The sequence below is a fragment of the Copadichromis virginalis genome, linkage group LG4, assembly GCF_057382275.1.
Source record: "Copadichromis virginalis isolate Kocher_CV1m ecotype Utaka linkage group LG4, C_Virginalis_male_GT1.1, whole genome shotgun sequence".
NCBI classification, from domain to species: domain Eukaryota; kingdom Metazoa; phylum Chordata; class Actinopteri; order Cichliformes; family Cichlidae; genus Copadichromis; species Copadichromis virginalis.
In genome coordinates this window covers 20,926,558-20,941,062 of record NC_140621.1, presented here as the reverse complement: position 1 = coordinate 20,941,062, position 14,505 = coordinate 20,926,558, and the positions used below count along the sequence as shown (strand labels likewise).

At 40.9% G+C, this 14,505-nt stretch overlaps 2 protein-coding genes across 9 annotated transcripts in view; one reads left to right on the top strand and one right to left on the bottom strand.

Annotated features, from left to right (window-relative positions):
• The window catches only part of prkcab (protein kinase C, alpha, b), a 130,206-nt gene extending 129,581 nt beyond the window's left edge, over positions 1-625 (bottom strand). For both annotated transcript variants that reach the window (XM_085454154.1, XM_085454155.1), the window contains exons 1-2: positions 276-625; positions 51-82 (exon numbers count right to left, since the gene is read on the bottom strand). In XM_085454154.1, coding sequence (XP_085310280.1) covers positions 51-82; positions 276-442 — 199 coding nt within the window. In that variant the 5' untranslated portion in view covers positions 443-625. The remainder of the gene's footprint in view (positions 1-50; positions 83-275) is intronic.
• An 822-nt stretch (positions 626-1,447) lies between these two features.
• Positions 1,448-14,505, top strand: part of cep112 (centrosomal protein 112) — a 123,922-nt gene continuing 110,864 nt past the window's right edge. For 3 of the 7 annotated variants that reach the window (XM_085454153.1, XM_085454150.1, XM_085454147.1), the window contains exons 1-5: positions 1,448-1,576; positions 1,945-2,050; positions 2,885-3,075; positions 3,305-3,468; positions 13,020-13,104. In XM_085454153.1, coding sequence (XP_085310279.1) covers positions 1,553-1,576; positions 1,945-2,050; positions 2,885-3,075; positions 3,305-3,468; positions 13,020-13,104 — 570 coding nt within the window. In that variant the 5' untranslated portion in view covers positions 1,448-1,552. Of the gene's footprint in view, positions 1,708-1,944; positions 2,051-2,884; positions 3,076-3,304; positions 3,469-13,019; positions 13,105-14,505 lie in introns of all 7 variants that reach the window. The other 4 variants (XM_085454152.1, XM_085454149.1, XM_085454146.1 and 1 more) reach the window with 2 other exon arrangements.

The following is a 14,505-nucleotide window of genomic DNA, read 5'->3' as shown; positions in this document are numbered from 1 at the left end:
TCTATGGCTCCACCAAAAAATGCATCAGTGCAGACATGCAGGTGGTTTACCTTGGCATTGAAATCCTTGTTTCCCAAAGCCCCTGCAACAAAAAGACGGGGAAAGCTAAGCAAGGTGGATTCACTTTATTCCATATTGATTAAAACTAGTTAATGACATGCATTCAATTCGATGAAAGCTTGACTACAAAATGCCACAGGTACATTTAAACTTGAACACTGCAAATGGCAGTGACCGAGGATATTACGCTGTGTGTGTGCATGAGTGACACTTACCAAATGAAGTCTGTACAGTGACTGCAGAACGTCGGCTGCTTGAAAAATCTCGCAGTAAACTTGTGATTTTTCACTTCATGCACGTTTTTCTGCCGCAAAGCACCTTTGCGGGCGAATCTGTTCCCAACCCCAGCTGAATCATTATAATGTAAAAGATGGTCAGCCATAATTGGGGAAGGGGGAGGAGGAAAAACCCCAAATTAAAAACAAAAACTACACAATCAAGTTTGTGTTGTCCCGACCGATTTCTTTTGAGTGATTATCCCTGTCTCTTCACAGCTCTGGACAAATGCTGGAGCTTTGCCTGCTGTAGACGGACCGCACGCCTTCCCTCTGCCTGGACCACAGCTGAGCGCTTCTTTTTCATTCGGAGTGACGTCGGAGAAGCCCGCCTTCACGTACCGTGGGAATATTTCACTCCAAGTTCAGCGCACGATTAATCAGAGGCGATTCTTGCATAATATATGCAAAGAAATTAAAGAAGCAAAAGGTGTATTTTTTATGTGTTGGAAGACAATTTTATTTTCTAGCAAAGTAAAAACATATGCTCACTAATGGTACATCAGAATGGGTCAACTATATTTAATTATCCCTAAAAGAATGCGCAAAGTGCACTCTCTATGGATTCGATTTTCTGTAAGCACCCAACTATTTCCTTATTTGCTGTACTTGTTAAAAACGACTCTATACCATCAGCTGGGATTCTGAAAAGTTTCACCAGTGCTAAATAAAAACACAAGAAAAGAAAAAAAGCTAGGAAATGGCTTTACTATTCTGCTCCTTTTTACACTGGAGTAAGAAAAACATACGAGGATCACTTGAAGGAAACGTCCATCACTTACTGAATGCAAATAAAACTGCGGGCGTTTAGCGCCATCGTGTGGACTTGAGCTAGATCTGATACATCCGTGGCTACAGTGCAGAAAGATTTGACTGCATTTGATACCACTCGGCCTGATATATATATATATATATATATTCATTCATGCCACAGGCAAAAATCTCCTTTAAGAATAGACTTTATAGACGTATCTTAAAACAAGCTGGAAAATAAAGGTGTGAGCAAACCAGAGACCACGAGCTGCATATAAATGATTGAATAAACTTATTAAGCTGTAAAATGCCAGGGACAAATATGTACACATACTTATGTACGTTTACGGACGCAAAGGAGACGTGTTTCTATGGCAACATGGAGACGCTGCATGTCTGCGGAAAACGGATGTTGCGTAGCTGGAGGACGCTAAAGTTTTGAACCGTTTTGAGCGGCGGAATCAATGCTCAGGGGACGCCGCTTTTTGGTTAAGTTTTTACATGTTCACTAACAGTGTGCCCTGTTTTAGCGCGTTCTCGTTCTGCTCGTGAAAGCCAAACGAAACCGTAAGAGAGGAAAGGACGAGCGTTACGTTTGCTCGCTTCAGCTCGGCTAACGGTATTTGCAACATGTTTGCTAATGCACTGCTCGAGTCCCAGTCAAGTAGCTAATAATTAGAGTTTCGGTTTTTTAAATATGCTGGTTATTTTAGTTAATGTTAGCATGCTGCCATGTGTCGGAAGGTTTCCGCTTTGGATCACTGTTTAACTAATGTTAATATATGTAGTGTTTGTCAACAAAGCAGCACAGCGTACTCGTTGTTAGTGTCTTTTTTCACTTGCATACTTCTTATAGATCACCATGAGCAAATATGAGCTGTCATCGGAGAGACTGGACACTGAGTTTGACCATTTTCTGCTGGACATGAAGCCATATGTCCTCAAACACCCAAGCAAGACAGGTGAGCCGTTATTGCCTATGCATTACGCTTCAAACCGGGTTTAAATGGTAAATGGATTGGTACTTGAATAGTCATTCTTTTGAATTTAATTCTGCTCAAAGTGCTTACAACTACAAGTCTCAGTCACCCAATAACACACACGGTCATACAGGGCTTTTATCTATGTCTAAATGCTTTAAAGCATCCATACGAGTGTGAATGTGTGTGAATGCTTTAAGCATTTAGACATAGGTAAAAGCTAGGGTTGAGTTTTTCTTCCAAGGAGTCTTCGACCTGTGGAATGACAGAGTTACCATCAGCTCGCCAGACAATCTGCTTATAATATCTGAGCCACAGTCACCCCAAGTACAAACAGCCCTAGACTAACAACCCGTAACCCGCTTTTGTTGTTGTGAATTTGCACCGAATGACAGCTGTGAATGGCTATAGCCTCCACACTACCCTCTATCTGATATGTTAGTCATGTCATTCAGTTTTCAATTCCATTTTATTTATGCATCACTAATTAATATCAGCAGTCACCTCAAGGTGCTTACATGGTAATATAAAAGACTTACAATATAAAAAAGAAACCCCAACAATCAGCCGTCCCCTGTGAGCAAGCACTTGGTAGTGGGAAGGAAAACCTCCCTTTTAAAAGAACGATGCCTCCAGCTGCAACTAGTTGGGGGTTGAAGGGAAAGACGAGAGACAGGACAAAAGGCAAGCAATGAGAGAGAGCCAAAGTTGAATAATTACTAATGATTAAATATAATAGTGATGTATAAACGCTATTGCAAAAAAAAAAAGTTATTACATCATGGTTAGTGATCCTTTCTCTCCTTGTCTTCTCAGAGCGTCAGCGCTGTGCCCAATGGATAAAGAAGCTGTGCGACCCAGCCACATGTGGTTCAGGTCTGATTGGTCGCAAGAACCGCAACATGTATGCCCGTTTGCTCCTTCAGATGCTCAAAAGAGGGGTCCTGGATGGGCCTTTCACCAGCAAACCAGAGCCAGGAAGCCTTAAAACACTTCCTACATACATGGTAAGAGTTACTGCTTCAACAAGTCGTATATTTTCCTGTGCTGACAACTGGTTTTAACCACTTCAGAAAGTTTGAAAACTGTCACCCATTCATTTCAACGAGTGAGTGTGTCCAAACCTTTGACTGGTACTTTATATGCACTATTGCAGTGGATTGTTTAAACAGAGAGTTTATAACTAGCCAACCGAACCTTCATCTTCTGAACCTTGTACTTAATTTTAATTTCTAGTCCATCTACTTTGATGAGCCACTGAGCAGCCTGAGTGTGGAGCACGGTGTTAGAAGCCTGCCCGACTGGGTGACGGGGGAGCTGAGTGGCTGTTCTGATGACAGTTTAACAATGGATCTGTTTAAGGACAAAGCCAGTTCTACACCTGTTAAAGATCATCACAGGTATTGTCAATGAAGATGACCTACAAGGTCTAATTGTGTTGGAGTATATGTATAACAGGGGTAGGCAACCTTTTTGGTGACGAGTGCCATCTAAAATTTCCTCAGAAGTCAATGTGCCATATTAGCAATTAGCAATAAATTTAATAACGCTCTATATTAACAGTTACTGCGCTGAGCGGAGAGCTCCTGAAGCATTTGAAGTGTCGGAATGTGGAAATTTCAACATCGCTTGAAAAAAACTGCCAGCTATCAACATCCCTCTCACCACTAGGCTAAGTGATTTTTAGCCAATTACAAGTTGAATCTGGTAGTTGGGGTTGTTAGCTAAGATACCATCATTAAGACGCGGCACAACTAATGTGTCTATGCGAGCTAATTTGCGATGTGCACCGCTGGCCCGGCCATTTATTTTTTAATGCACCCTCTCAGATTAATTCACTGCATGTCGTGCCCAGGGCTGGACTGGGACAAAAACATCAGCCCGGGCATTTTGACTAAAGACCGGCCCACCAGGTATTATAGGAAAAGCCATAAAGCCTTTGAATAAAAACAAATGCTGTTGTGACAGTGATTTACACTGTCTTGTTGACATATGTATAATTTCTATACGTTGTACATCAGATAACAAACTTTGGTTGTAAGTTCAGATAATTATTTAATAAAAGCTAGACATTTTAAATGAGAATAAGAAAGAAAAGTATTTCTTTGTGCCCCCCTTTCCCTGTTAATGCGCTACGTGGTCCCCCTGGCAAAACTTTGCTAGACCCGCCCCTGCACAGTTACCAGCTGTCAGCTACATAAAAAAGGATCCTGGTGTTATTTGTCTCTCAGAAACGGTTCATAACTTCCCTTCAACTCATTCATGTCACCTAAAAGGTAAACCTGTTTCTCCATCACCTGTTCAGCCCTGATGATTCAGTAAGGACATCTCCTGGTTTCATCTTCATGTTTCCCTTTGACCACATATCCAAACCGATATCATGACCAGCAGCTTTTACAGCTGTGTTTGCAGCAAACATCAGCCGATACTAGAAATTAGTATTAAATACATTCTAACAACAGCTGATCAAGCTTAAACGTGCTGTTGTTGTTTAGTGCGGCATCTGCTGGTTTCCTCTTTCTGGCGCAAAGTGGGCGATAAACAAAGGAGAAACGGGACTTGCGTCAGAAATACCGATCAGCTGATCATTGATCAGTTTCAAGATTGAATGAGAGAAGAAGAGGCAGCTGACACCGTAAAAAAGCAGAATAAATCCAGCTTTGTGTCTTTTCCATTCTAGCTGAAGTACGGGACAAACTGTGTTCCTTTTCAGCTCAATACAAAACGCGTGATATTTTCTCTGAATACGGGACGATTCCATTTTTACAGCACGGTTGGCAACTCTACTAACTAACCTTATGAATAAAATAAAGTTCACTATCAGTAAAATCATAGCATTCACCCAGCTGTATAGAAACTCCGTGATGCTAGCTAGTACGCCTTACGAGTTATTGTAACTGATTGTAAAACTCAGCACAACGAAAATAAACTCCACCTAAACTTGGTTTATATCTGACCCAGATAGACTGCAGGTCATAACTTCTTACCTGAAGTTCAGTTCACCTGACACTCGGACCGGTGGCCGCCTCGGGTCTCTCCTCCTCCTCCTGCCTCACCTTTCCCTCATCCACCTGGCCTCTTGTGGCAGCTCCGCCATAGCCACCACCAAACAACTGAGTTATTTTTACACATCTGCCAGCATCTGGCCAATCCACCATCTTTTATTGTTTATACCGTTACAAAAAAAAAAAAAAAAATCATCGGTGGCCAGTCCAGCTATGGTCGTGCCATCAGTTAACCCTTCGCGTGCCAACTGTGGCACGCGTGCCCAGGGTTGCTGACCCCTGATGTATAATGTATAATTGGAGTATATGTATATTTTAAGGATTCCTTAAAACATTTTTTAAAGTTATTTTTTATGCATTTTCATGGTTTACTTTCTTTCATTCGGGACACCTACACTTTTTTTGTTTGTTTTTTTGTTTTAAGCTGATATTTCCATCTGTTAATTTATTTTTGGTGGCATGGCTGTGGGGCTTTCTGGGCCCAGGAAGGCATCTGTCTCCCTGCATGGAAATCTTGTAGTGAGGAGAGCCGCAGCAAGACTGACAACACAGAACAGAACAGGCATCAATGGGAACAGATACAACACTGCCTGAGAATGAAAGGTGGAGCAGGGATGGTAGTAGGTTGCAAAATGGCTTGCACAGCAATTGTGGGTGTTGCCTGGCTTAAGTACCTTAACATTTTCCCCTTAAACGCCTGCTAGGGGTAACTGTTGTTTCTCTTTTCTGAACTGAGCGGTTTCTGTCATATTTCAGGCTTGCTTCCAAAATAAAAGGCCTGTGTGTGCATCAGGAGTTAGTGATTATGATCTCTGCCTATATTATCATGCATGGGCATCCCATTATAGTTCTTATTGGGTATTGGGTTTTTTTTTTTTAAAGACTGATGTTGATCAGTTTTACATGGTCTATTTCTTAAGTGGGTTCTTGGTTCTAGTCTAGTCTTGGCTTCGGTTGTGGTAAATTGTGACCTCCCCTACATCAGCTAGGCTTATTTATTCCTTTTTTTTGTTCAGTGTATAATTTGCAGTACGACACAATGAAGAGCTGTCAGTCTGCTTTGTAGGTTTCTCTAAATACAATACAGATTTTTAAAACCCCTCAGTTTTGATCTGCTTCCTGTCTGGAGTGATACATGATCAGGCTAGTATGAATGGAAATTAATTCAGTGATCTGACTGACCAGCATATAGAAAGTGCATACAAACAGATAGGGCTAGCGTTTGAAGCTGAACGTATTTTCTGATGTATTTCACAGGTTTATCAGTGAATAATTTGCAGCTTCACTGCAGTGTCTCCTAACACAGATAACAGCGTCTAAGTGGTTAAGGATTTTTTTTTTCTCTATAGCAGGAAGCTGCTATGTAAATTACCAAGTGTATATTGAGACAATAAAAATATTGTCTCACTGAAAGAAAGTTGCTGTGAGACAGATCTTAAGTGTTTTTGACAGTGCTTTTGATGCATTAAAGAACTGTTTGCATTAAGCTGGCAAGCTGCTTCCTCATTTGATAAATGAGCAGAATCTGATTCAGTGGGAAACAAACAAAAAGACAAACTCATTTGCATATAAAATATAATATCTTTTATCTCTTGAAAAGTTCAGTTGCTTATTAAAAAGGCAGCGAGACATCCTGGCAATCATGTCCTTTGTTTTCTATGAAATGAGAGTTCAAACAATAATTGGTATGTATAGTAGGATGATGGCATGTTACTGCATGATTGGTAAGCTCTTCCTCCTGTTTCTCCTTTTGAATTTAATTCTCTATAAAAAAGAAAGTGGGAAAACAAAAACCCAAACATTTTTTTTGTCAGATATATAAGGTGCTAATGTATAAGGTATTTATTGAAGCATTCTGTTTTAAAGTTCTTCTACCAGACTTAAAATACTGAACTTTGCTGTGAAACTGGATACACGCAGCTTTTGTGAATGATTGCCCATCGTATTTGCTCAGCAGCGCTGTCTGAAAAAGCCAAAGACATTGCCAAGTTGTTGCATCAGTCCGCGTGAGCTGTCCGTTCTGACTTTTCAAAGAGAAATACTTCAAAACAGCATGAGAGGATGAACCTCTCGTATTCTCTATCCATCTTTCTGTTCCTCCCCTCTTTACACTTTACCAATTGTTGAACTTGAGGTGTAACCCCCACAGAGCAGATAAAGAGAAGAATAAAGCTTGGTAGCTCATTAGTATGTTCTCCGTTTTCTTTAATTGTTTGGCTTTCATTTCTTTTTGAACATCAGTCAAATGCCTAAAAAAAATATTGACTTTTAAAATTGGCCTGTGTTTTAAAGACGCTTGTGCTGCTCAGGTATACATCTATGTGTATAACACGCCTCGCTAAAACATTAAGCATCCTAGCATGCTTTTAGATATTTCATCTGACTCAAGGCAGTTCAGAAGCTCAACAAAGTGACGTTAGTAATGGCTCATTGATTTTTCACTGCAATTAACAAGGAAAGGCAAATCACCGCCCAGTGGCTTCATAAACTCATTAGCATAATAAAAAGAGAGCACTGTAAGTGCATTAAAGAGAGCTTAATATACACCAGGGCACTGTGTAAGAAGAAGCACAGGCCCGCCGCTGCCATATTTAATTCAAAGTTTTTCTGTCGGCTGTGGAGTCATTATGATTAGGCAGCGTGGTAGTTAGCTCTGTCACCTCACAGTGAGACGGGTGTGAACGTTTTGAACAAAGAGGCCTGGTGGGGCCTTGCTGTGTGGCACAAGCATGTTCTCCTTTTGTCTTTGTGGGTTTCTTCCCACAGTTACAAAAGATCTTGATTTGGTTAACTACCAACTCTCTGCATCAGCCCTGGTGTCTTTTCCAAACTGTCTCTGCTCCTGGGCTTTATTTTATATGACTTGCTCATATTGTTTAAATGAGTCTTATCCATGTATGGCCATAGGCCTGTATCTGTTTGCTTAGTAGGTGCTCGAACTTGAATTACAGATGATGTAAAAGAAAACGTGTGGCTACCTTCAGTTAGTTACAGCCTTAGAGGGTGTGGATAGAGGGGATTTTTGTGGCAAGCAGACTGCTGAGTACCATGGTGTCTGATTAGGATAAGACCATGAAAGACCTTCAGATCACAGACTAATGTCCTGATGGAGAAAATTAGCCAGACCAAGAGTCCTTTTATGTGTCTCTCTCATTTAGATAAGATTAAATAGAAGGAACTCATCTGAGTCCCTCCCTGTGATGTGGCAGCATTTGATCTGTTTCACGCACCATTAGTCAGGTGATAGGCAGGGCTACGTTTAGCTTCTGAAGCTGGCCGGTTCGGGTTTCAATGTCTAAATGTAAAATTGTGCTGGTTTTTTTCGGAGGTTTTGAGATCACACACAAGTGGATGTGGCATGTTGTGTATATGTGTGTGTTTAGCTGATAATATTTTGTAGCATTAGTCAGAAATATTGAATTCCAAGCATGCTTTCCTCTTAAGCTGTGGTATTTCTAATTCCTTATTTAGCCACCAGATAGAGCTACCGCTTCGTATATAGCAGCAGTCCAGGTACAGCAATGCTGTGGGACATAAAAGCAGCCAATCTGCATTGGTCAGCAGATCATATAAAACATAATCTGTGTTTCATATAATGTCTTATGTTTAAAGATGTTTCATTGCTAAATTGAAAGGATGGATAATAAATCCTCTGCATTTTCTGAAGTCAGTTGTTGATGTTGATTGAAAAGCCTCACATCTCATGCTCACAGGCCCCCACTCTCCTTTTGTCGTCCCCCCCCTCTCCCCCCTCCAGGTGGTGTAGGGTTATGGTGGAGAATAGGTGGGGGCAGAGGGATGTTAGTGTCCCAAGGTCAGACTGCTTTAGTGAGGGTGCCCGAAGCCTGAGACCCGGACCCACTGGCTCTGCACCTGGAGGTCAGACTGGTGTATGGATGTCAGGTTTCTTTAATCAGCCAAGCTGCAGCTTCTGAAGGTCTACATGGTTTTCTCATTTTCTTGTGTGTGCGCGTGTGTGTGTGTGTAGCTCTGGCCTGACTTGCCACTGCTTTGATCTCTGGGCCTCAGACTCCAGACACATCTGATTCAATTATCCTCATCCACCTGTTGACTTAGAGGCCCAAAATTGCAAAGCTTGGCCCCCTTATCCATGTTCTCTGTGTGTGTGTGTGTGTGTGTGTGTGTGTGTGTGTGTGTGTGTGTGTGTGTGTGTGTGTGTGTGTGTGTGTGTGTGTGTGTGTGTGTGGACACATGCTTAGAGATGGAAACTCTTTCTTTTGAAGTGTCTTCACATAATTATTCACAGACTAATGAAACAATATTGGAATTTATTGTGAGTGATGTAAAGCATTCATTTCAGTTCATTCTTGACATCCACTGACTAGTTTCTCAGAAGTGATATTAGACTGCGCCATGTTTTTGTGAAATCAACTCTGCATCTACAGAAGCTGTAACATATGAAATAGACTCGAGCGCTACCGGACTTCTTCCAGCTATTAAACACTCCAAAATGAACTATTTTGTAAATGCTACATATAAAGAAATGGGACAATCATTTCTACATCTAATCAGTATGTTGTAACATCACCAGTGTCAATTACAAGTGTGTTATTAGATCAGAATCCTATTTACGCCACTCTCTTTGGTACAACAACTTAATAACATGATAAATACAGTGCGGTGAAGAAGTATTGAGCAGACAAGGAGGAAGATTTCCTCGTCATTTATTAAAGTGGTCTTGGTCTATAGTTCTCCAGGTCTTTTGAAGATTTTTTCAAAGGATTTTTTTAGGACATTGATTGTCCAGTCAAATGTATCTGACCATTTGCAAAGGAATGTTCTTGTTTGTTATGCCACTTAACACTAACCTATAAATCATTCAAGCATAAAAAGGCAACAAACTAATGGTATGCATGAGTGTTGTCTAAACATGAATGGACTAATTTTAAATTGTATTTTTAGCCTCTTTGTTGCTAATAGCCTTTTGTTCCAGTATCTTTAGTTGAATCTACAAAAATGCCATTGATAGACGAGTTCAGTAGGCATGAAATAGTATTTTTACACCAACAAGGTAATTCCCAAAGAAATATTAGCCAAAAATGTCGCATAAATCAGCGAACTATACCTAGATACTACACAAAGAGTTGATTGACAAGTCCATTATAATAAATGATAGGCAAAGCCACCAAAGATAAATTATAGGATAAGTTCTAATTGTCTAAACTTGTTGCAAAAGTTATGTAAGCGATTCTGTTAGTGATACAGTTGCACTAATTATCAGTTCAATGAGTTTAGGTTCATTTAATGATCTGTTATTGAGACCAAGGTCTCTTTTATGGGATGCATCATAATAAGATGATCACACATTTACCCAGATGACCTTAATTACTCACATTATGACAGGATATGGTAACGTTTTCACAACTTGGCTCGTGACTATAAGGACTCACCGAATGACTGTCAAGACATGCTCCAAGGTGGCAACCCCACTAGGGGTTAGACACCCAAGTTTATCTTTCAGAACTTAAGAAGCCTTTTGGGTTTTGTGAACCTAAAAAGCAGTCCATTTCCCTTCATGTGTCTTAGAGAGATTAGAGATAAAAACTTTATTAATCCCTCAGGTGGGTTCCTCTGGGAAATTCGGTTTCCAAATAGCACAGCACCGACAGAAGTTACAGACTGTGAGCAGAATACAATATATACACATATATAAATACAGAGACATATATAAATAAAGAGTATACAAAATGGATAAATAACATAAATAGGAATAAGAATACAAGGGAATTGCACATTTCAATTATTGAAGTCTATTGCACCGTTGAATATTAGCAAAAAGTATTGCACAGTGAAAAGGCACTACAGCTTAGTTGTCCCCCCCTCCTTTGTCCCCCTGTTTCCCTTCCCTCTCCCCTCCAGAGAGGAGTTAAACAGTTTGATGGCGTGTGGGACAAAGGAGTTTGTTGGTTCTTGTCTTTGGGAGAAGCAACCTGTCACTGAACAGACTCCTCTGGTTGTTTATGGCCATGTGCAGAGGATGCCCAGCATTGTCCATAATGTCCAGCAATTTTTTTTAGTGTCCTTTTCTCTGCCACTGTCACCAGAGTGTCCAGCTTCATGCCGACCACAGAGCTAGCCTTCCTGATCAGTTTTTCCAGCCTGGATGAGTCTTTCTTTGCTGTGCTGCTCCCCCAGCACACCACAGCATAGAAAAGTACTCCAGCAACCACCGACTGATAAAACATCCTCAGGAGCTTCCTGCAGATGTTAAAAGACCTCAGCCTCCTGAGGAAGTACAGTCGGCTTTGGGCTTTTTTATACAGGTGCTCTGTGTTGCATGACCAGTCCAGTTTGTTGTCCACCCACAGCCCGAGGTACTTGTTGACTAGGGCTGTTCGATATAACGATATATATCGGATGACGTAAAAACGTCTATCGTTTCATTTTATGCTATCATTTATTTCGCAAAATAAACTGTTTACGGCAATATTTTTTCATCCTTTTGATGGTCACTGTAGTGGCTATATTAATTTCTTCTTTCTCTCTTTCTCTTATATTTAATATAACCACACTACTGACGGACAAGCGCCTGTTTTTATGCGTTGTCGTTAGCAACAACAATGGTAACACCATCGCGTGTCCGCTTGTTTATGTTCCCCATAAACCTTTCACAATAAAGCTCAAGATCCTGTTGAGACTTTTCAAAATAAACTGAATCACGTGAAAGAGCAGATTATTTACGGATGAGAAGCAAAAAAGAGCCGCCAGGTGCTAAAAAAATAGACCTTAGACTCAAACGTTAGAACAGGCTTTTCCCCGCAGCACGCTGTGTAATAAATACTCACAAAGAAAACGGCGGCCATTACAACTTATGTCTAAAAATCTATAGTTTCATGCATCGGTTAAAACACTCGACTCCAGGTACACGACGCCCAGCTGGAAACACTTCCTGCAAGTCGAGCTGCCCGAGATTCACATAATTTACAGAAAATGTTACATTTTTGTGATTTATATCGTTATCGGGACGATAGAATTCTTATATCGGGATATGAGATTTTGGTCATATCGCACAGCCCTATTGTTGACCACCTCCACCTCCTCTCCCTCTATCTGAACCGGCAGGTCCAGACTATAACAATACACAACCGAGAGCATTAGTTATTGGCAATACATGCCACTTTGATAGTGAACCAGGCATCTTTGTATTTTTTTAAATTTATTTCGATAGTTGAATACTAATTGTTTACTGACATGACATTTAAATGACATGAGAAATGAGGTTTAGAATACCAGGAATGCTAAAAAAAAACAGCAGTGATAGGATGCCCAGAGGCTCCACATTGAGAGTGTGAAACAGTGCCCTCTACAATGAAATGGGATGTCTTTATAAGATGATAGCTGCTTTTCTTTTTTCTTTTATTCTTCACTGTTGTCCTACATCTCCCTGCTTTCTCTAACATCTTCATTTAATTAGCATCAGTGGGCTTTAAGTGCCTTGTGTGCGCCAGTGCTTAATGAGATTGTTAGCTCAGTTATGCAGATGTGTGTGCGTGCGTGTGGGAGAGAGGCAATAGTGAGAATGAGGAGTATGTATGTGTGTGCGTACTTGTTTGCATGTGTGTCAGTGGATATAAGCTTTTTTCCACATCAGGCTGCTTGTTTAAACCATGACGGATGCAATGTGAGGCATCAATTGAGATATGCGATTATAAAGCGATTGTACATGTCATAGACTGGTGCCCGTGGGCTGTGCGTGGAAACAGACTGATGTGTAGCAGAGACATTTATTGTTCAGATGGGATGAAGTGCAGGCCACAAACCATGCAGCCAGTGCCAGATGTTGATCTGTGCAAATGGCAAGGCAGGCTGCCTATGCAAGCACATTCATATGCAAAGAGCGATTTGAGCAGACTCCAGAGATATGCACACACATATTGTAGGTTAACCTTTTACATTTGTGTTTGTCTCTCAATTTTTTCTTCCAGGAGAAGGCCATATGAGGATAGGGCAGCATCACGACCCGTGTCTTCCAGTCCACTGAGACAATCACCCAGACAAGCTACAAGAATGGTTAGTTCATCGCTATTCTTCAGAATTTCTAATCGCACCTCTGGACTTCCCCGGCATGTTTGTGTTACGATTCAGCAATTAGATTTATAGGTCCCTGCGAGGTAGCGTTGATGAGACATGAAATATTAACAGCAACCAGGCTGCTGTTGCCAACACAAACAGCAGACCCAACGTTTTGCTTTCTTCTTTAATGTTGACCAATTTGGGAATTCCTAAACTCATTTCCCCATGAAGTCGGAGGAAAATCCCTGTGCCCGCAAGTTTCTGTTTCGCAAAAATGACGATAATGTCTTCACAGCTGACACACATAATGTGTGCAGCTTAAAACAGCTTTACAACTTCTTCTTTATGATTGTAATATTGTTTTTTTAAAAAGGTGTTCCTTCACCTCTTTATCAGGTTGCAGTTTGTGGTGCTGTCCGCTGTTATTGCATTTGTTATGATCCATGATTGTGAACCATTATTTACATGTTAGAATCCTCCCACTGGGGTATATCCGTGTGCTTTTTTTTTTCTCTCCTCCCTCCAAGGTGTGTGAAAACTAGGGGATGCAAAACACATTGCACTGAGAGACATTGTCAATATTGTGTCCTGTTTATTGATAGTCTTGAGCTACCCTTCATCTCCTTATAAAGTGGGAAATAGGTGCAGTGATTTATTGATGTAGAAAGAATACATGGAATTATATAAGGATATAAACCAAAACACTGCTTGTAAAGGAGGTTTAAAGCCAATACTTGATATGACCACCTTTATTCTTCAACACACCCTGAACTCTCTTAGGAAAGCTTTCTTATAATTTCCTTAAGTAGTGTTCAGGAATAGTTCTCCAGGTTTCTTGAAGGACATTCAAAGCTCCTATTTGGATGTTTGCTCTGTTTTCTGTCAAAATCATCCCACACGGTCTGAGCTCTGGTGGAGGCGAATCCATGACTGATAGTGACCTATATATGCTTTCACACACTGACAGTTGTTTGGAACCATTGTCGTACTGAGAAATTAAGCCAATGTCAGTCAGCCTCACAGCAAGAAGGTCCTGAGTTGGATTCCACCAACTGGCTGGGTCTTTTATGTATGGAGTTTGCATTTTCTGCCTATGTTTACGTGGTTTAGTGAGGTTAGGGTCATTCTAAATTGCCCATAGATGTGAATGTGGGTGGGATGGTTGTTTGTTTCTATTTGTTAGCCCTGTGACAGACAGGTGACCTATCCGGGGTGTACCCTGCCCAGGTAGCTGGGATAGGCTCCAGCCTCCCCGCGACCCTGAAAAGGATGAGCAGAAGACAACGGATGGATGGACTGCACACCATGCTGAGATATGCCACATTTTCAGCTAATAGTGTGGGAATCTGCGGGAATCATCTTGTTTGTGCAAAAATACTATTTTATACTTATGTTATC